This window comes from Lupinus angustifolius, chromosome LG01 (assembly GCF_001865875.1).
Source record: "Lupinus angustifolius cultivar Tanjil chromosome LG01, LupAngTanjil_v1.0, whole genome shotgun sequence".
Taxonomy (NCBI): domain Eukaryota; kingdom Viridiplantae; phylum Streptophyta; class Magnoliopsida; order Fabales; family Fabaceae; genus Lupinus; species Lupinus angustifolius.
Genome location: NC_032009.1, coordinates 33,932,918 through 33,954,174, shown reverse-complemented (window position 1 = coordinate 33,954,174; position 21,257 = coordinate 33,932,918). Strand labels below are relative to the sequence as shown.

Sequence of the window (21,257 nt, the reverse complement as noted above, 5' to 3'; positions counted from 1 at the left end):
TCATCAATCATAAATCCTCTTTAAAAACTCCCAAACTCAACCTTGCTCTAAAATTTAATGGGTATTTAATTGGGGCCTAAGCTTTAAGTGTCTGACTTGCCTCTAATCATTTACACACCTAATACTTATTATTCTGTTTAATACATAGCTTTGTGAAACATAGCTTTGCATGATGCACAACTACAACTACCAACAAGTTAGTATGGCTGGTCAATCTGTACATACTACTATATGCACATGAAAGTCGGATGAATGTGTTTCACATTGGTCTTTTACTTTACATGATAAATGACGCAAGAGCACTCGTGTCTTACTTACAACTGACATTCAGAAATTATAGCTCTTAACGATGAAAAAATTAATAAAAAAATAATGTTTTATTCATGTCTTATTCTTTTGTCAGGATAGTGACATTGGATGGGAGCAACAAAATCAAACTTTCTTGCAGCATGGTTTTACTCTGCAGCACTTATTTTCCTTCATTGAGAAATGAATGATACACTCCGTGATGTGCTTCTGACTTGAAAGTGGTCTTAAAGTTGTCCATGAACTGTAGAATGTTTCTGCAGCTTGTGCAGAAAAATCATTATCACTAAGGTCCAGTAATTGCAAGTTCTTTGCCTTACCAATAGCAACCGAAAACTGTTGTGTGAAATGGCACTCAGAGGATGAAGAATTTTTTTTACATGAACTGGCGCAGCTGTCATCGATTCCTGAAGCAGCAGCTTCTACTCTAACAGGTAATTCTTCACTATCAGCAACTTCGAGCTGATCGTAATCAGTGTAACGGAACTCTTGATTTTCATCCTCTTTCGTAGTATCAGCTTTTTGCTCCTGCTTCTGTGAGCATCCTTGCACTGATGCATCACATTGTAGAGCAGTAAGTTCATTTGGAACGGAATTAGCAGCAAGATTAAGCTCCTCCAGGCAGCAGTTTTCTGATAAAAGAAAACAAAATAATCATGGCATAGTAGTTCGAAAAAATGAAATAAGGATTACCACCCAAATAGGATTTAATGCCTACCTGCCAGTGCCTCAATTATGTGAAGAACTCCAGCGAGCCCAAGTTGACACTTACTAAGGACCAAAACTTTAAGACAGCACTGTGGGTTCATGAGAAGAGAAAATAGAGTATCGCTGCCCTGTATTCATTAGAGATTAGAGATATTAAAACTGTACATAACTGTCATAAACCTAAGAACATAACTGTGAAGTTGATAACAATTGGGAAATGTAATGGATGAATTTTATTGAATGATCAAATGAACTGAACATGAAAAGCGGAGAGAGTTCTCCAAAGGTTGCTCCTTTCACAACCAAGCAGAAGCTCTGCTTATAAAGATTTCAATAGACATCCTTTATTCCACCCCTTTCCCTCTCACTAACTACATCAACCCCTTCTAACCAACTAAAGTAACTGCCCTTTCTTGTCTTAACAGAAACAATAAATTTAACTGGTTAAATTCCCATAAATCATCACTAAAATCAGCAAAAGATATAACAAAAGTACTAAACCTAGAAACTGCAAACTAGTTGGGTAAGGAAATGGGAACAGAAGCCAGATTCTATGTTGAATGTTACAGCAGCATATAACAGCAAGTAAATAAAACAGTCAACAAAACAGGATGCATTACAAGAATAATAGCAATAGAAATCCTTCATTACATGCAACAAACCTCAAACATAATAGGATTTCCTTCCAGGTTCAGCTCTAGGATGGACCAAAATAAATTGACACTGATATTTAAAGCAAAGTTAGATGTTAGCCCACAATATGATAGATCAAGTTTCACCAGCTCTTCTGATCCTTTGAGCAATGATTTTGCTAATTGCATCGCTCCTTCCTGCAAAATAATGCCTCTATCCAGTCAGAAGAGTAGGTTAGTTATGCATGCTAAAAAAATAATGATATCAACAGTAAAATTAATACATGGTAGAAGATAAAGTTTACTCACAGTTCCAATACCCGTGTCTCCGAGTAATAATCCTGATAAAGTCATGGTCTCTGCAAGATGGCAAAGGGCATCGACGACTGGTTTGCCTAGTTTTAGACCATGCAGATTTAGCTCAGAAAACCTACAATGAGCAAATTTTAATTTAAACTTGTTAATACAAATTATGTAAAGATGTTACAGAGAGGCTGATGATGATGTCAGTGTAGTTGTTTCAACCTTTTCAAAGTAGACAGCTTAGACAGAAGATTGGTTATAGCATTTCCAGATACAGGGCTGTTATTTCCTGCCAAAGGAATATCACCCATTATGCTATATGATTCTGATATAAGGGATTAGAAAAGAATGATAAATTCATTATTCATTATACCTATACAAAGATGTGTAAGTACAGATCTAGAGTCCAATGCATCAGCAATCTTTTGAATAGTTTTTGATGTGATACAACAATTCTCTACATTCAAGCTACAGAGGGCTACAAAACAAAACACTTGTAGTAGAAATAAGGATATGTCTGCAGCAGCAATGCACATAAACTATACTAGCACATTCAAGAGACAGTGTCTCCACATTTTCAAAAGAGCTTCAGATCATGCATCTCACCTGTACATCTTTTTAAGATAGTTGAAAGATATGATCCACATGCATCAGTAAGACGGTTTCCAGAAATGTTAAGCACTTCTAGTCGAGCAAATAGGACTGGACATTCACAAATCTAACAGAAGAATAAGCAAAGTTAACACATCAGTAAGTTGTGAACACATGATGATTAATAGTATCTTAGCCATGCAAATAGAGACATTCTTTAATCATATATTAATGAAGAATTTCATTGATTAGAAAGTTCTTCTGGAAGAGACTGAGATTTGAAAACTATTGAAATGGCCTTGAGGGAGCAAGGCAGGTGAAGTTAGTTGTTATTTCAGTGCTCTAAGGCTTGATAAATAATTAATTTTTCACAACACAACACACCACAACTAATATCTAGTGTATGTTCTCATGGCCCCATTATATTCACATGAGTTCAATCTTTGGGAATATTTTTCTATAAAGGGTGATAAAGTGAAAATATCACCCCAGACCATCATACCTAAAATTTGCATTTAACGAGAACCAATTTTAGAAGATGGAGCAAGAGGAAGAAGAAAGACAGGCAGAGGGCAAAAGGGGTCACAAGTGGTATCATACCTGAAACAAAGCTGTTGGGCCAAATCGATTGCAATGCAAATCCAGAGTCAAGTCACAATAAGATTGGCCTGATGCTGTGAATACCTTTTGAAGTTTCTCCATTGTCCCATTTCCTAAATATAGCAATTCAATACAAATAAGAAACTATTCAATAGATTTCACTCATTATAATCTAATTTTCTCTTTTAATCCTTTTATGCTTTTAGTATTCTTTTTAGTTACCAACCAAGGACTTATTGCAAGACTTTTTTGTCAATAAAATACAGAAGAGACTTGAGAGTAAAAAAGAATGGCTCTCCTTGGAGCATAGGCATACAAAAAGGAAAGTAAAGAAAGAGTGGTCACTACTCACTAGACAATATGCAGGCTGAAACAATACAGCAGAATCTAAAGCAATAAAAAGACCACAAATCAGAACAGTGTACCTAACAAATTGTGTGAGAGGTCAAGCATTGCAAACGCTTGTTGGGAATGCAGTGCATTTATCAATGGAGTTATAGACAAATCATGCAGATCACACTCAGACACAACAATTTCATCATCTGAAACCTGTTGACAACAATAAGTAAATCAGTTGTAGTAAATATCCAAATTCAGTCCAACAGGTGAAAATGAAAAGGCATATTTGTCACTCTGAAGTGGAAATAAAAGAATTTATACAACTAAGATCTTTCTTACCTCTAAATTATAAAGTTTCTTCAGTACCTTCATATTAGGTATCTCAGACAACTCTTTGCAGCAGTCGGTGTACATTTTTATTAGGCGCTTGTGAATCCACCCTGTAAAGGATAGAAATCAACCACATTTCTCAGTTGGAGATAAATGATAGAAAGCTATACAGCACATGCCTATGACTGTCTGCTTTATCAAATGAATCATACACCTCTTCTGCTGTCTACTTTCAATGCTTACATAAATTGCAAGATCAATGAATATCAAATGACAATGAGTTGAATAAATTTTTATCCATTGATAACATGTGAGCTATTCTTGAGATGGAAATGTTTATGGGCATCATGCAAGAAATAATTAGAGAAGAAGTTCTTGACAGAAGACAGATAAAATAAAAAAGTTACGGACATAGCAGAAAAATAATAGCATGGTGATAATGCAGATGAATGGAAACCAAAAAGCATTAGTATTGCATACCATCAATGGAAGCTTCAACTGTGCCATTTCTCAGGTGTTCCTTAACACTTTCAACGTTTTCCATAGATTCTAAATCTCTTCCAGCACATTTTATGTACTGAACAATGGGCAACAGACCTACTCATAAATTTATATTAGTACAGTAAAGTGAATTCAGGAGTTAAGAAAAGGTAAAGTGAAGTAAAACTGCAAAACAACACAAATAAATGAATAAAAACTAATGAAGTAAATGTATTAGAAGTTAATAAGGGGGTTGATAAAGCTGCGGATTAATTGTCAGTTGACAAATAACGAAGCATGGAATTAAGTCCATGATACTTAATATAGTCCTATGCAGTACAAGAATTTGTTGCAAAAAGCTTGGGCACAAGCAGGATATATTTAGGCAAAAATTGTGTTCAAGCATTTATTAGTTCTTGCTATGTGACAATCTATGCCTCATGCAGTGTCTCGTTTTGTGCCTCTATCCATCCACCAGTGCCAAAGCAAACATTACGATCTATAGAAAGCTTAAAACCATGTACAACAGTACAAGTCTAAGAGATAAGTACACTATGTTCAGTACAAAGGGAAGAATGAATTCTGTCACTTAGTGAAACTTGACTACTCTACCCAAATACCTCAGGTAGACCAACCAATAGACACAGCAAAACCAAATCACCCCTAACCCTGGTAGAACCATTGAGCAAAAAATATTCATATTGATAGTAACTAAATGGAAAGTTTCAGACATGTGCCAATAATAAAATGAGAGAATTATAGAGAATTATAACTAAGGAAATCTTGCCAAACATATTTGCAGTTCAAGAAGAATAAACTTAAGTAGGAAATAATGGTTGATCCATGTCCAAAAGAATTATTAACAGTACCCCAACATGAAAATATTGTTGCCAGCTCTGTTTAATTTTTCTTGATTGGAAATGTTTTTGCCAGACAGCATCAGTGTCCTGTTTAATATTAACGACGATGAGCATCCATCACATTTTATGTGCACACCCAGGATACCTAAATCCACTGTCCTTTCTTTTTGGATTTAATTTATACCAAGTTAATTCGTAAGCTGCTTGTTGATCTTCTATGCTAATATTAACTGCAACAGAAAACACTCAAACTAGGAACTGCCTACCCTCTGATCTCTTTTCTGTGGGAAGTTGTAGATAGTATGAGCATGCAACTACAGCCTTCAAAGACTCAATGTTCAACTGATCGTTGGCAGTACACATGGATTCTTCTATGTGAATTGGATCATTCCCAATCCAGCATGTAATATATTGCTGCAACTAGAGAAAATAAACAAGGTAAGAGGTGAGAAAAATTTGGCGAAAGAATGAACTCTCAAATATATTCTTATTCAAGCCATAACAGAACTCACATCATTCTGGGAATATTTCATCATGGGATGGACATCAACATTTTGTTTGCCAGAGACATCTGTGTCACATTTTGAACAACTAGGAAAATCTAGTTCGGTAACTATATCATTGCTCAAAGATCGAGAATGTCTGCCAGGTCTAGTGGCCCTATGCGGACTCCAGCATTTGAAAGAACTACTACTTTCTTCAACATTATGTGCATGTTTAGATCCATACTCTGAGACCATCTGCCATCCAAAAAGGCTGAGCACCCACATGTTGATACTCAAATAAAACTCATGAAAACAACAATCTGAGATTTCATTACCTGAATATTATGAGAAGGACTGGATTTCCCCTTAACTGCAATCGGGCAAGTATCAGTCAGTACTTAATTTTGGAATAGGAAGTCTAAGGATCAGAGCAAAGCAAGTAATGGTGAAACATACTTGCATCATCAGTTGACAAATCCTCAAACAGGCAATGATGATCCTTTCTGCTTGAACTCTCCATCTCATCATCATCGTCGTCAGAAAGAATTACACGGACACGTTTACGACCAGCTGCTGTCTGATGATTGCTGGTTAGATTGGTTGACTGCTCCGCTTGCTTCGTAGAGCTGGCAATTTTTTCCACATGGCCTGTTATCTTTCGGGATGAGCCTTTTATGGACTGAGAGAGTGACATAAGAGGTGTGTCATCTTTCAATACTTCTCCAGTAGTCACAGTTTTTGATCTGGAAACTGTCTTGCGAGAGCAGAAATTATCAGACCCACTGTTTGACAGATTATCATCTGCATCAGTATCAGTCTCAGAGCAACAATCCTCTGCTATGTTTTTAGCTTCTGCATCTTTTTCTGTTGACTTACTCAGCTTATCAATTAGAAGTTTCAACCTCCTACAGAGGATCACGATTGATCAGCAGTAATAGAACATGTAATATGTAAGCGCAAACAAAATAAAACAAATTCCACTTTGTAGATTACAAGATTTCGGCCTCTGAGGGTTAGAATATTAAAATGAGTCCTTGAGTAACTTAATAACCACAGAAATGTGTATATAAGGATTATAGATTTCCACGAATCATTTACCTTGTCTCGCCCTCGTCATCAAATCGTACCATGTTGCTATAATGCATATTTTCCAAGGCCATAAGCTGTACATCAGGGAGGTCAGCTTCAACAGCAATACTGCATTACCGCACAAACAAATGAGCATAGGTCATATAAAACCACCACAAGGAAGCCAACAAGGATGTATTTTGTCAAACAACTTTAGGGTGGGTTGCATATGATGCTGCAACTGTTAGATGCACCTTGTAGCATGACAATGTGTTCTTCACTGCACCTTTAAAATGTGAATTTCATGATGTGTCACAAATCAAATAAAAAAATCTATAGCAGCCAAACATATATTAACACAGCAATAACTTTTGAGAATTTTTAAAGAAACCAGTATGACTTGGTCATCAACACGGTAAGGAACTGCATGATGAGAAGAATCTCACTCTAGTAATTTTCTTCCATACACCAAGAAACATCTGTAGTGCTCCCACAATATACAACATGTTGGTCACATGTCTTTTGCAACCCAGATGCATCAAAGCATGAGAGAATAAATTCAGCTTCTTGGAGAATAGTTATAATTACAAATTTATTCTTGTTAGACACACTCTAGTTCTCAAAATTCAGAAAACAAAACCAAGGTGTAAATTTTAATATCTGGATACCATTACCTGTAGCTCTCTTGAAAAGCAGCTAATGCTCCTCTCCAATCATGGGTAGAATCCAACACATTACCCATATTAATTTTCACTAGCGCTTGCCCCTATAATCATTACCAGCAAAGCATAAGAATCAACCAAGCAGCAACTTTGCCATGGGCAAAGTGGAGAACATGTGTGTGTGTATAACTATTTCAGCTACATATATCTTTGGAGTTTGGATACCAAGCAACCTAAGAAGCAAGGACACTGACACATAGACAGAAAAATTGAAGTGCCCAACTTCCATTGTCCCATCAGGATTTCAAGTGTTATGTTGAATATAATATTATAATATGAGAGTTCAATACATGTCTGGCACACAAGAAATCTGATGTACAATGAGAGTAATACACTCAATTTCCTAGATTTTATTATGAAGAATTATAATGATAGTCTCACAACATAGTTAATTTCTGAGTCACCTAACTCCTTTAGTTCCACTAGTGTATTACTATTAGGGTATATAAATTTCTACTAACATGGACAGAACTCTGCTCCAGAAAGGACCCCATGTTTCAGTGCAAGCAACTAAGTTGCAATACACATTACAAATATTTTCAAATGATCACATATGGAGTTTTTAAAGTCAGATTTGTGTAATAATCCATATTGAATTAAAGTCAGAAGGAAAAATAGAACAAAGGTGTTCAACTTACAGAATGAATCCTCTCATGTCAAATTTTCAAAGGACAAATTCATGTGGAGAGAGATAGACAGGAAAAAACTTAAAAACAGGATCCCACACATTTTAAGAAGGCCCCACTATCTGAAGTATTTGCATCTATCTCTCTTTTCAAATGACAAAGTCATGTTAAAATCATAAGAGGACCCATTCCTGTTGAACTTATATGATGAAACAATGACATTTTACCTCCAAGTAACGAATTGTTTTGTATGTTTCCCAACTTTTTTTATACCATTTGATTGCTTTGTTGAATTTTCTGAGCTTCTGATATGATTCTCCAACATCCAGATATGAATCAGCCAGCTTTAGGCTGTCACAGAGTTCACTTGCTATTTTCTTCTTCTCCTTTGCAAATTCACATTGCTAAACAAGAATGATGACATGCTAGTAATTACTAAACATACCATAGCTTCAAAAGGGCTATGTATTCACCGAATAATCCTAGTAGATAGTCAAATAAATCAAACATGGAGTAAAACATCATATCAGCAAGTTTCAATAACACATGCACTATAACGCTTGCTTTAAGAAAATATGTGAAGACATATTTTAGTGCTCTAACAATATAAAATTTCAACACAACTAAATAAACTCTCACTTTTTCTTCGTAATAAATTCATATATAGGCTTTCCAATTGAACAAAAGAAAGGGTGGTCCAATGCACGAGACTCTCACTTAGTGGGGTCTGGGGAGGATAGATATATGTAACCTTACACCTGCAAACAGAGAGGTTGTTTCTAGGATTCGAACTTATGTCCTCATGGTCACTATGTATCAACCTTACCGTTACACCTAGGTAGCCGATCGCACACAGTAGGGTTGGTTGTGGACGTTGTCAGCCTTCCCCACAACGAAATGGCATATAGCAGCGTGGTTGGTTGTCGTGCCCGTTGCAGGTTGATTAGCAGCAAAATCATGCTTCAGAACTGGCTGTAAAAACCACTCCAACGCTAAGAACCCTAATTTTAATGTGAAATGTCCTTTTTGCCCTTATTTGTTATTACATGGCATTGATTTTTTGGGGTTTTTTATTAAAAAAAACTCTTCCCCTTCCTTCCCTTTTAAAAAGACACGTGAAAACACTTTACCTTTTAAAAGACACTAAAAACATGTGACTCTCAGCCTTGGTTCCTTCCCTTCGACTCTCTGTAAAAAAATCCTTTAGTTGTAGCAGTCATCCCGCTTGCGTTCTTGGGGTCGTCTGCTATCCGCAATTGACTACCTAATGTTACGTTGAGGCTCATCCTCTCTAAAAATAATGCTTTTATTGAGAGTTGAACTCAAGACCTCCCATTTACTAAACGGGTGCTCTAACCAACTTAACAAATTGCAGAAAAGAAAGAAAGAAAGAACCATGGTTACAGCAAAATTTAACAAGTACGTGGTTAATCCATAACGAAGTATGAGCAACTCTAAATGCACATAGTTCCACCAACCAACATTAGTGAACCAAACTGACCAAAAAAATCCTAATTGGTACAGATAAATGTTCTGGAATCAGAGTAAAACTAGAATTGCCACATTTGTACATTGTTAAACTTTCAGGTAATTGCAAAACAAATGGCTTCTAGGTAACATAATTATTATAATATATGAACACATAATCAATACCTTCTCCCACACAGAGATCGACCTTGATTTATCAATGAGGCCATCAAGAGACTTAATTGTCTGCAGCAAACATTTCCTCTCATGTGGTGTCTCTCTTGCATTTGCTGCATCTCTTCTAAGCTTCTTAAGGTTCTGCTCTTCTTTCTTTATTTCACTCATCACTTTCATGGCTTCTTTCACAATCTCAATATTCCGATCAATTTGCCTAACCAAACCATCTTCGTCCTCTAGCAGCTTGGCCAAAGCAAGCGCCCTTTCATAAGAAGACCTTGCATCCTCATACTTCTGAGTCCTATAATGCACCTCACCAAGGTTAATATACCCCTTTGCTTCCCCTTGGCAATGTCTTATCCTGTTACAAATTATAATATCCCTTCTGACATGCTTTCTAGCATGATCCCAAACCCTAAGTTCCATATACACATTTCCAAGGTTATGATGAAGCCTACTTCTCCCATCATCAAATTCACTAATCTCCTCTTCATCACAAATCTCTAGTCCTCGATTTAATATCCTCTTTGCCTCATCCAAACTATCAAGCTCCATTTCCAGCATTCCTATATTGTTATGTGCATCAATGTATTCCTTGAGGAACGAAGACTTGTTATTCGGGGGATTCTGCTTGAGAGTAACCGCCAGCTCCATCGCACAATTGAAATACTTCTTCGCATTACGAATCGAGTGATGATCATGTTCCGATCTCGAAAACAGTTCGTAATATGTTCGACCGAGCTGGGTGCTCGCTCTCTGCTGCTCCACAATGTCGTTAGCTTCCCTAGCGAGATCTAGATGTTTTTTCTGCAACAAAAAATGTAACGATATTATAAAACGATCAAAATTAGGGTTTAGTGTATGAAATAAATGGAAATTTACCTGATAAATGAGTGCATCAGAGAATTGTTCGAGACGGAGGTAGATTTCTCCGAGGGATTGACACGTTGAAAGCAAGTCTTTCTCGGGCAAGTACTTTAGCGATACTTCGTAATCGATTCGAAGCCATTTAAGGGATTCAAAATATTCTCCTTTGTTTTTTAGAATATTGCTGATGACGTTCGCCCAACGCGCCTCCTCGCGGTGGTTGCCATCCGCCTTGGCGTTCCGGTAGGCGGATCTCGCCGCCTTCAGTTCAGAGTCCATCTCCAAAACAAGGGAGGAACGGTGTCGTTTTAGGTTCTCTTCACTTCTCAATTCTTGTGTGAGGGTTCAATTTCTGAAAATAAATGTTACTCCCGCCGTCCTTGTTGCTGGTTGAAAAGAAATTTTCCCCCGTCCCGCCAAGAGCTATTTTATTTTATTTTATTTTTAATTCCTATTTTCAAAATTGTTTTAATAATGTAAAATGATTACGTGGCATAACTAATTTTATATGTTGGTATATGGGTTTAAGGTTTCACAAGATCTTTACTAAAAGTCAAATATTCTATTTTTATAAGTGAAATTTGTTGGATAATAATTGTGTAATCTAAAATAGATTTGTTTCATATCTATATATTGAGAAGCAGTTATGTATCCCGAAATATATTAATTTCATACTTGTGATATCAAAAAATAATTTTATATATTTTAATTTATATATATAGTTTTGATTTAAGTTACTATTTCATATAATACATTAAACTAAAAATGCAAATCAATAGATATTAAGTGGGTGTTAAAATGCTAATTACTACTAGTTTTAGAGAAATAAATGTATATTCTGACGATGTATGAGTTTTATAATTTATACATTGTTATTATATTATCTATCATTGATATTTAATTATCATTGAGTCTTAAAAAAAATTCAAATAAATGATCGATAATATAGTGTTTAAACCTTTACACCACTGTATACATATTACATTCATAGTTTTATTACAAAATTAAATCAGTAATAAAGTAAAATATGATAAAACTAATTCAAGTAATATTAGTTAAAATCTAAGAATTTAATATTTGTGCACCGTTAGAGTAAAGATTTATACACACTCATTATATATTCATTATTCATTTATATTACTTTTTGATAAGTCAATGATAGTTAAACATGAATGATAGATAATACAATAACAATCTATAAAACTCAAACATCATGAGTATGTACTTTTTTCCTCAAAATCTAAAAGGCTTAAATTAGCTATAACTTACATTTTATTATTAATATCTCTATAAAATTAAATATGTTATTATTACTAATGATAAATTTATATAGCACTACCACAAACACACAATTCCATGAAATAATAAGGTAAGGGTGATGATTCTACAGTTTCATGTATTTTACACAATAAAATATAGTAGTGTGCCCAAATGGATCAGATTTGATCATCAGTTTCATGTATTTTACACAATATAAGGTTGTAGTGTGCCAAAAGACACGCACTCGATTTATATAGTCGACCCACCTAGTAGGACTAAGGTTTTCTTGATCATCATATTTACACATATTTTCGATACAAAGAAGTTATCAAGTAAAAAAGCTGTACATGCGTTTTGCCAATTTAACATCAGCATGAACTTATTCACAGAAGCAAAAGTGTACTATATCTAGTTCTTACTACCTCGCGTAAGCAACAAGTTTTTCATCTCTCTGTAACTATGGAACTCTTCCAATGCATCAGCTGTTGTTTTCCTAGTGGCTATGAGACCCGAAGACGTCATGCTCACTGGCATTAGAGCATCTGGGATCTGGTTGGACTCTTTAATGTTGTTGTTCCAGATTTCTGAGTGTGCGCCTTGTGACAAGTGCTCGGAAGTGGAGAGATCTTGACGGAGAGGTGGTGCTTTCTTCAGCAAATGTACAAGTGTGCCAACAGCAGCATCATGGGACTTTCTGATAGGAAAGAATCCTCCGGCTTCGAGCGCGTCAGCCATATGTCCATGATCAAAAGATTCCGCTCTGGTTATGTGCGATGAATTGTGTTAGAATTTCTAAATAAAAGACAATTAAGCAAAGTTATGTCATCATAGTGAAACAAAAGCTATCAAAAATAGATTATATTTTAATTCTAAAAGCAAAACTGAAATGTAATCAGCACAAGTATCAGAGTGAAGTTGTGAACCGCGTCTCCAACTTGAATGGACACCCCTATCTCGATGGATAACAACTATTCACAACGAAAATTAAGACGAATAACATGTCTGCCAGCGACCCATGATTTGTATTTGAATTCAGCTCATTTCTTTATTCAGTCAAAATTCAAATCTGATTGCATGAGAAAACAGTTCAAAGATTTACAAGAATGACTAAATGACATATCAGAATGGTCCACAAAAAAATTCCAACAAACAGTGTTCTTTATCTAGCAAGCAATGCCCATATGCAACACCGAATACCCGACATACAAACTAATTCTTACTATCTAAATTACAAAAAAACAATATATGGTCAGCAATCAGGGTAGTTTTTATACTCTCACACAAACATACCACCTAATGTCTTTGTCTTCAATCATCTCTCAAAATGACATGTCAGTTGCTAAAGCAAATCCTTCTTCATTAGCAGAGCAGGACAGTTCCAATTTACTGAATCTCCTAAACGCATGCTGAACAGTAGATAACAGCTATTCTGAAGAATGACAAGAGTTTCTGCTAAATAAAATTACAATCCAGAACTCCTTCAGAAATTAGTGTCTAGTAGTAGTCATGTACCAATACCACTAACCTTCTCAATAAAAACTAAATAATAATTATGGTTTTTGTATTGTGTGCGCACCACACTTGTTTAGGAATAATAAATAAAAAAAACAAGCTTTCATGGGGAAACTAAGCAGTATTGATGCACTCTGGATTTTTTCATATTCTCTGTTGTATTTTCTTTTTCTTTCTTGAAGGATATATTATCCTCTAAGGGTGAGCCTCAGTGCAACGGTAAGATTGCTTGCCTTGTGACCCGGAGGTCATTGGTTCAAGAACCAATAGTACAAACCTAAGGGTGAGCCTCAGTGCAAGTGCAACGGTAATATTGATTGCTTTGCTTGCGAGGGTAAGATTATGTACCTCTACCCTCCCAGACCCCACTAGGTGGGAGTCTCGTGCACTAAGTCGCCCTTTTAAGGATATATCATCCTTTCCTAAGCTGTTTTCCCACTTTTCTCACTAAACCTTGTTTCTTCTATAGGCATAATACAATAAAACTCACCACATTAAATGGAAAGACATTTTAACACTGGTTTTATATTGGAATCAGTAATGTGGCAGAATGAAGATTCCAGAAAGGATACACACATCCCTCTCTCCATCAACAAAGAATTGTGGATCCCCTATTGCAATAAATTAACAGTAAGAATAAATAAAATAATGATAACCCTATTACTTTGTCTATTCAGTCGTGCTAACATCCCTTCAGGAAATAAATGGATTTTAGACATAACCACCTGAACTGGATTGAATTTTTGCCAGCCAAAGAATTGGTAAAAGGGAGAACAGGACAGATGGGTGAAAAAGTAAACTAGATCAATGTTGATTGTTTAAGTGACAGGACCATAAGACAACATTAAAGAAGAAAAAACATAACCAATAAAATATATCATTAAAGGACAACATTAACGTAAAACATGCCACATTGATTGGTTTGCTTACTTTGGGAAATATAGCATTACACACCAATAAAATACACTTTCAAACTTTGGTTAAATAAATAAGAGAATAGTGCATCTAAATCAGTTCAATAACATTGTCATTGGTATATAAATCATAAATATTTATACAATTTCAAGATCCGATAGTACAAACCTAAACGTTGTCTGAAGAAAAGAAAATGTAATGTTTCACCACAGTGGTGTATGCCGATTAGTCTAGATGTCAATCTCCAAAGCAGACAAGGAGGAAGAGGAGTGATTAACACACTGTTTTGATCGTACATGTCAAAAACTTCATCCGAGACAGAAATAATGAATTATAAATAAATAAATGTGTTTCTTATTTTACTTTGATTTACCAGTTTAGTCGGTTTTTTTCCTTTTAGGTCAATGGAAAACAATTTATGAACCCAGAATTAGTAGAGCATTGTCTCTCATATAACATGCGGATTCCTTGATAAATTGTTAGCATATAATTTGATATCTAAGCCACCAAGAACTTGCAAGTTTGTTACCCTAGACTAGCCCAGACCAAAAGCATGACCTTCCTTCCATGCAAGTACGATAGAACATGGTAGAAGTTATGCATACTATTTTCTTTAAGAATGTAAACATCACCATAGGAAGCACCAAGTCATCAACTACTTAATAAAACAGATATCTTATGTGCAAAATGAATGTAAAAGGAAGCATAAATCGTAGTGAATTTCTGTCACAAAATACCTGCTTTCTGGATCTGTCAAATCATCTTCATTAAAAGGACAAGTAAAATCAGAATCATCAAAATCATCCTGATAAGATCTACTGGAGCTTCTGGAAAATGAAATATGTGGCGAGCTGTTAGCTGATATCTTCACTCCAGAATATTTTTGCGGTTCATCTTTTCCAAGAGAAAACAACTACAGAAAGCAGAAGACATCCTTAACAAATCTGATACATTGAAACAAAAGAAAAGAAGCGCATTGTGGTTATCATCCAGCATACCTTCTCAGCTGTCGCACCTGTTTGTATGCTCATATTTGTATCAGTCTTAGAAGCCCGCCTTGAACCTCCAAGGGGAGGAGATGGAAGCAAATATTGCCTATTAGAGAACGCTGGGGAATTAGTAACTTCAGCAGCAGGTATCCTGACTGGAGCACTTTCAGTTCGTAAAATTGTTGTAGTTGGTAATGACCCAAAATTGTCTATTGAGTGTGATGGATGGGGATAACGATCATCAAAACCTGTATTCTTCTTCTGAATCAATGATAACTCAGTTGGTTGTGGAGGCAAACTTGCAGGTGGAAAATGCCGAGAATTTGCATTAGACACTGATGTGTGTGATTCTGAATATGTAGGTGAAGGTGAACAAGCAATGGAAGGAGAAGAAGCTCTAAAATGGTCATAACTCCAACTATGTCGCCTTGAAAATGGCAATGACGATGGAGACCCATATGACGGTAATCCTGTCACCGGTATCAATGGAAACCTCCTCAGAGGATCAGCCAAAGGACTCCCGACATAATCAGTTATAACTTGTGGGGACATAGGAGTTGTCGGTTCAGAGCTCACTTCTGAGGCTGATGGTAAATACATCACTGAAAGGCAGAGCCTACCGGACGCAGTATCCACAGGGGTGAACCCAAATTTCAGCATTTCTGCCTCTTCTCTACGGGTGAAGGGCTCAATGAAAGAAGATATGCGGTGCACAAGGGTAAATGGACGAATCTGCGCAGATGAATTAAGCTCTCTGAAAATTTTATGGGCAGGTAAAAGTCTAACAGTGGAATACAAAGACCTCAAAAGTAAAGTTGATTTCTTATACAAAGTATGCAAAGAAATGTTGCTTGACCTCCTACTATTGGAATTAGAATCTCTTGTTTTTCCACTCTCATACTGCAACACCCATCTCTCTATAATCTTCTCACTCTTTGTTTCAATTCCCAATTCTTCTTGATCACTATTCCAGGAAAATGGGTATCTTTCTTTCATTGAAGAACTCCTAGGAAGAACCCTTTTCGGGGGGAAACTTGCAGGGTCCCAGTTCACAGGCCTCTGCACCAAAACCACATCAATCACAATCGGCTCAAGATTGCTTTGGCGCCATAGGTCGATGTTCTCCAATGCTGCAGGGCATTCCCGGAGCGCCAAATTGAACCATTTATCCCTCGGCCGCACACTGGATGAGGATGAAGATGACGAAGATGGAGATGACACAACTTGATCACCAAAGGAATTACGCGAGGACACATAGAGTGCCCTGGATTCGAGTATTATGTGAAGACTTTTAGCGAAAAATTCCGTGATTATCTGTTCCATCTCAGCACCTTCCGAGTGTGCATTACCATGAGAAGATGTCATTGTTTTATGTGTCAAGTGTCAATCAGCCAAAAAACAAAATCAAACCCATTTCAGCAGAAGTCAAATTAATACCGCTTACAGCTTAAACCCCAAAAGCAACATCTCTTAACAGTTAATTCACTACAACAACATCAAACACAAAGTTCAAAATTCAAATGTTATTGAAGCAATAACCAATTACTAGGTTGCTATAAGAGAAAGTAAGAACATAATAAAAAACATCAAAATCAACCAACCAGCACACTTAATAATCAAAAGGGTACTCGAATCAGTGCTAAAAAAACGATTTTAGTAAAGAAGAATGAAGTAAGGAAAAGTTTGTGTTATATAGAAGAAAAAACACGTTTGCCCGTGATAATAGATTAACACGTTTGAAATTCTTATCCTTAACAAAAGAATATTCTAAATTTTGAAGCTTTGATGTTTATATTCAGAAATCGTAGGTGGGGTCATGAGGAATAGCACAGAGGAGTTAAGAGACAGAGAAGAAAGATTGTACCTTGTGTGAGAAACGAAGGGAAGGTTCGATTAAAAGAGTGTAGAGAAGAAGAGTGATTGGGTGAGTTTCTATTATTATAAGGTTTGTTTGGGTGTGGTGTTATTTTATTCCAGTGACATATACACGAAATGAAGAAGAGTAAGGAGTGGTGAAGAGTGGGACCATTTGGCAGTGGCTGGTGTTGGCTCAAACCGGATTACATGACTTGATCAAGTCCTGTGATTTTCATTCCTAATAACTCACTTTATGGAGCCCACTCACATTCTCTCTCTAATGGAAATGGATCCTCTCCAGTCTCCAGTGCTAGATAGGATGATGACATGTGGCCAAAAAAAATTTTTAATGACTATAATTACATGTTGTTTTTTATTAAAAATAAATAAAAATTCTTTAAAAAATTCTCAACCTCATATTCCAGTACCGGAGAGGAGTTGAACTCCTCTCTAATAAGCAACAAAGAAAGTTCGTTTTGTTTAAGTCTATTTTACCTGAAATATATATCACTTCTCCATAGATAAATATGAAAAGAAAGTTGTGATATGTTTGAATTGGTTTACCTAAGATAATCTATAAGAAAATGAAATGATATGTTTAAATTATATAAAATAATAAATCTACCCTTAAATAAAAGTTGGATGTTGTCAAAGGATGTACCAAAAAAATCCTATATTTTAATGAACAAGAGACCAACAACCAAAAGAACCCAAAACAAACTAATCTCCCTTATTAAAGGGATTGGCTAAACAATCAACAAACAAAAATAAATAAAATAACTAAATTTATTATTAGTCTAGTAAATATATGTGTGTGGTGAATCAATTTTCATTTAAGCACTAGTTATACGACTTAAGAGATTGAACTAAATTTCGACCTCTCCTAAATAACTTGGAGTCATAGTACATTTTTTGTAATTAAAAGATAGAAAATTATTTTTTAGGTTCAAATTAGATAGCATGTTCTTTAAACCAAAAGTTATGAATATGGCTATGAATTGAAGAATATATTAACACTATATCTATCTATATTAAAACGATATTCTCACTGATTACAATGAATGCATATTTTGAACCAAAATACAAAACATTGGTATAAGCCCACAAAAGAGAATTATCAATAAAATGGAGTTGTGATTTATGCATTATTGTACGATAAATGTAGGATAAATGAGTAATTAATGTACGACAAATGAGCAAATAGTTTGTGTTTCATGGTGAGAGTGAGAACTTGCATTGCAACATGTACATGAAGTTAGTACGGGTAACCGGGATGTAATCATCATGTTGTTAATTTTTGGAATTTATGGCACTATTATGCAATGATTTAAAATGATATCCTCTTTTTGGATAAGGGATCTATCTCGATAAAAAATGACCACCTGTATGTTTGAACAATGTTAAAAATTATTAAAATATGTGTGGTTGAAAGGTGGACATTGAAGCTTTCTTCAAAATTTTGGAAGACCTGTAGTGATTTTAATGTTGATTTAAATAATTTATCCAATGATGTGATAACAATACACGAACCAATATAATTTTTAGGGTTTTGTAGATGACTTAGGCATGAATCATTATCATGGCTTTAGGATAACTTGGTGCATCAGATTGGAAATATGTTGATAAAACAGTAGTAAAATTATATGATTTGTGAGAAATCTATACTTTAAAAAATGTTTATAATCAATGAAAATAGATTTTTTTTGTAATTTTTTATATGATATACATTTTTAATTAATCACAAAAAGTTCAAATACAAGAGTATTAATACTTGGAGATGTTTGTAGATGACTTAGTCCAGCCTTATCATAATATGTTATGTGATTCATTGTTATACCAGAGTTGTAACTTAAATCCAAAAAAATTAAATAATTAATAAGCATTTATTTTGATATATGATATATATATATATTAAAAAAAAGTAAACAATATATTGACTATTGTTTATTTTTGGATTATGACGACTCATATCTGCTTCCTTGTGGTAGGTTCTTTGATACCTTGTTTAACACGATTGATATATATAAATAAATAAACATTTAATAAATTGTACCACTTAAGTCATGTGTACAATGATTACATCAAAATTTTAAAACATAATTACATTTATTAAAACATATAACAGTGAAATGTTGATATGATTTAAGTTATTATTTGAATTTATGAAAATAAATAAATAAAAATTTGACATGCATATTTATGTAAACTGTATGGGTAAGTTTTTGGTTAGTAATATGATAATGAGGTGATGTTGCTATGTTGTCTACAACGAAATTAATAGTTTTACATTAGTGTATGTTTTTTAAATATAAAGATATTTAACTCTGATTGTAGTCTTGACATGATAACTTTTGCAAATTTTATTTTTTAACTTTAAGGAAATAAATTTTTTAATTGAGATAGTAATACGCATATTGGAGTGTTCCTTGTATGTTTTTTGAGGAAATTGTTATCCACCTGGAATGAGCATTCTACATGTTTGGGCATTTGCAATACATAGACATAGTTGTTGTTCATGGTCACAATAGTTTCTAACTGCTGCTATATATAAACAAGAACATGGTTCTTTCACCACTTCACAAATATTTATAGTATTTTATATTTTGTACTTACTTTTAAAATATTTATAATAATTAAATAAATTTTAGTATTGTATTATATTTACAATGACTCACTCTAACTTTTAAATTATATGTGTCTTATATCTAGCTCATGTCGGATACACATCTGTTATCTCATACTTAGTGTTATTACCTATACTATGACCTTATGATTGGTTGAAAAATATACTTAAATTAAAATTTAATTTTTAAGTAGGTTTCTGACTAATCACAAAATCATGATACATGGAATGACACTAAGTCTGAGACAATAGATGTGCACAGGGTCATGTCATATTATTCATGACACTATAGTTTTCATGAATAAATGCTAACTTCTTCTAGCTTAGCAATTAATTTCCTGCAAAACTTGGTCATTATGTATCATTTTATCATCTTGGCTGTTTATGATATAACACACCTAATGAGAAGTGTTGCAAAGAATGTCTTCACAAGCAACCAACTATTATAAATTGAGTGTAATATTTATTAAGGGACAATATAATATTTATGCATAGTCAATATATCCTATACCATTCATTTATAATAGTTTTATTTAAGAGTCAATGATGATTGAAAATGAATAATAGATGATACAATGATAATGTGAAACTCTTATATTATCGGTATATACATACTTTTGTCTTATAAATTTAGAAAACAAAATAGCATAGCATAGTAGAGATATCATCACTCATTTTTCTTTAGCTGAGAGGAGAAAGTGGGAAGAGAGTGAGAAACATGTAAGAGAGATAGTAAAGATAAAGAAGCAAATGAAAAATATATGAGAAAAGAAGTTGATTTTTATATTGTCCAGTACGAGTGAAATGAAAAAGAAAGATAAAATAAAGATTTAAGATAGAACATTATTATATTTGAAAATACGAAAATACCCCTATGACAAAAAGAATAGAATACTATTATATTATTATATACCAATGTCATATTTGTTATTTCATACTATCCAACCCTTTCCTCTTTCTCTCTTCTCAACCAACTTGAGAGAAAATATTTTATTCTACAACTTTTCTCCTAATTTATTTCCTCTCTTTTTCTACACAATCAAATGAAGACTAAAAGATGCTTTGTAACTACTATATATGTTACCAACTTTTAGACAATCATGCTTGCACATGGGGGATAATAGGGCTGACAATGAACCGAAGCAATTCGGTATTCGTTCAAAAATTGATTCGTTATTTAGTTCGATAAATTTGACTCATAAACCAAATGAGCTGAACTTGAGCTGGAAATTGAGCTCGTTAAATAAATGAGCCGAACTTGAGTTGGATATAGTTTGACTCGTTTAGTTCATGAATTGACTCGATATATATATACTAAAGGCATCATACCGTTCATAATAGCAATGATAGGTCAATTTTTTAAAGATCTAAATGTTTTTCAAGCAGTTAGAATAAGACATTTTAAAACTTTGTCAAAACATAATCAACATTCATAACTTACTCATCTAAACAATACAGTAAAATTTGAAAGCAAGTTGCTGCATTTCAATTGTCAAAAACATTATTATCGGTAAATCCAAATGCCCCACGTGCCAAAAAC

At 34.4% G+C, this 21,257-nt stretch overlaps 2 protein-coding genes across 6 annotated transcripts; both read right to left on the bottom strand.

The window, feature by feature from the left end:
- Window positions 106-10,970, bottom strand: LOC109361790 (protein TONSOKU-like). 4 transcript variants are annotated; one of them, XM_019607336.1, is made up of 20 exons: window positions 10,577-10,969; window positions 9,704-10,501; window positions 8,278-8,454; window positions 7,377-7,468; window positions 6,733-6,831; window positions 6,091-6,539; window positions 5,970-6,004; window positions 5,662-5,889; window positions 5,416-5,563; window positions 4,290-4,406; window positions 3,819-3,919; window positions 3,566-3,689; window positions 3,141-3,253; window positions 2,556-2,667; window positions 2,323-2,427; window positions 2,172-2,238; window positions 1,956-2,076; window positions 1,677-1,844; window positions 1,025-1,142; window positions 106-938 (listed from the first exon to the last, which is right to left on the bottom strand). In XM_019607336.1, exons 1-20 carry the CDS (start codon window positions 10,838-10,840, stop codon window positions 433-435), a joined length of 3,942 nt encoding a protein of 1,313 aa, XP_019462881.1. In that variant the 5' UTR covers window positions 10,841-10,969; the 3' UTR covers window positions 106-432. The 4 variants fall into 4 exon arrangements, with proteins under 4 accessions (XP_019462881.1, XP_019462886.1, XP_019462874.1 ...); XM_019607341.1 differs by having other exon boundaries at window positions 107-938; window positions 3,846-3,919; window positions 5,416-5,569; XM_019607329.1 differs by having other exon boundaries at window positions 108-938; window positions 5,416-5,569; window positions 10,577-10,968.
- LOC109361774 (autophagy-related protein 13b-like) lies at window positions 11,981-17,228 on the bottom strand. Of its 2 annotated transcripts, XM_019607323.1 has the most exons (5): window positions 17,102-17,228; window positions 15,360-16,722; window positions 15,247-15,290; window positions 14,986-15,161; window positions 11,981-12,581 (listed from the first exon to the last, which is right to left on the bottom strand). In XM_019607323.1, exons 2-5 carry the CDS (start codon window positions 16,600-16,602, stop codon window positions 12,230-12,232), a joined length of 1,815 nt encoding a protein of 604 aa, XP_019462868.1. In that variant the 5' UTR covers window positions 16,603-16,722; window positions 17,102-17,228; the 3' UTR covers window positions 11,981-12,229. The 2 variants fall into 2 exon arrangements, with proteins under 2 accessions (XP_019462868.1, XP_019462862.1); XM_019607317.1 differs by having other exon boundaries at window positions 15,247-16,722.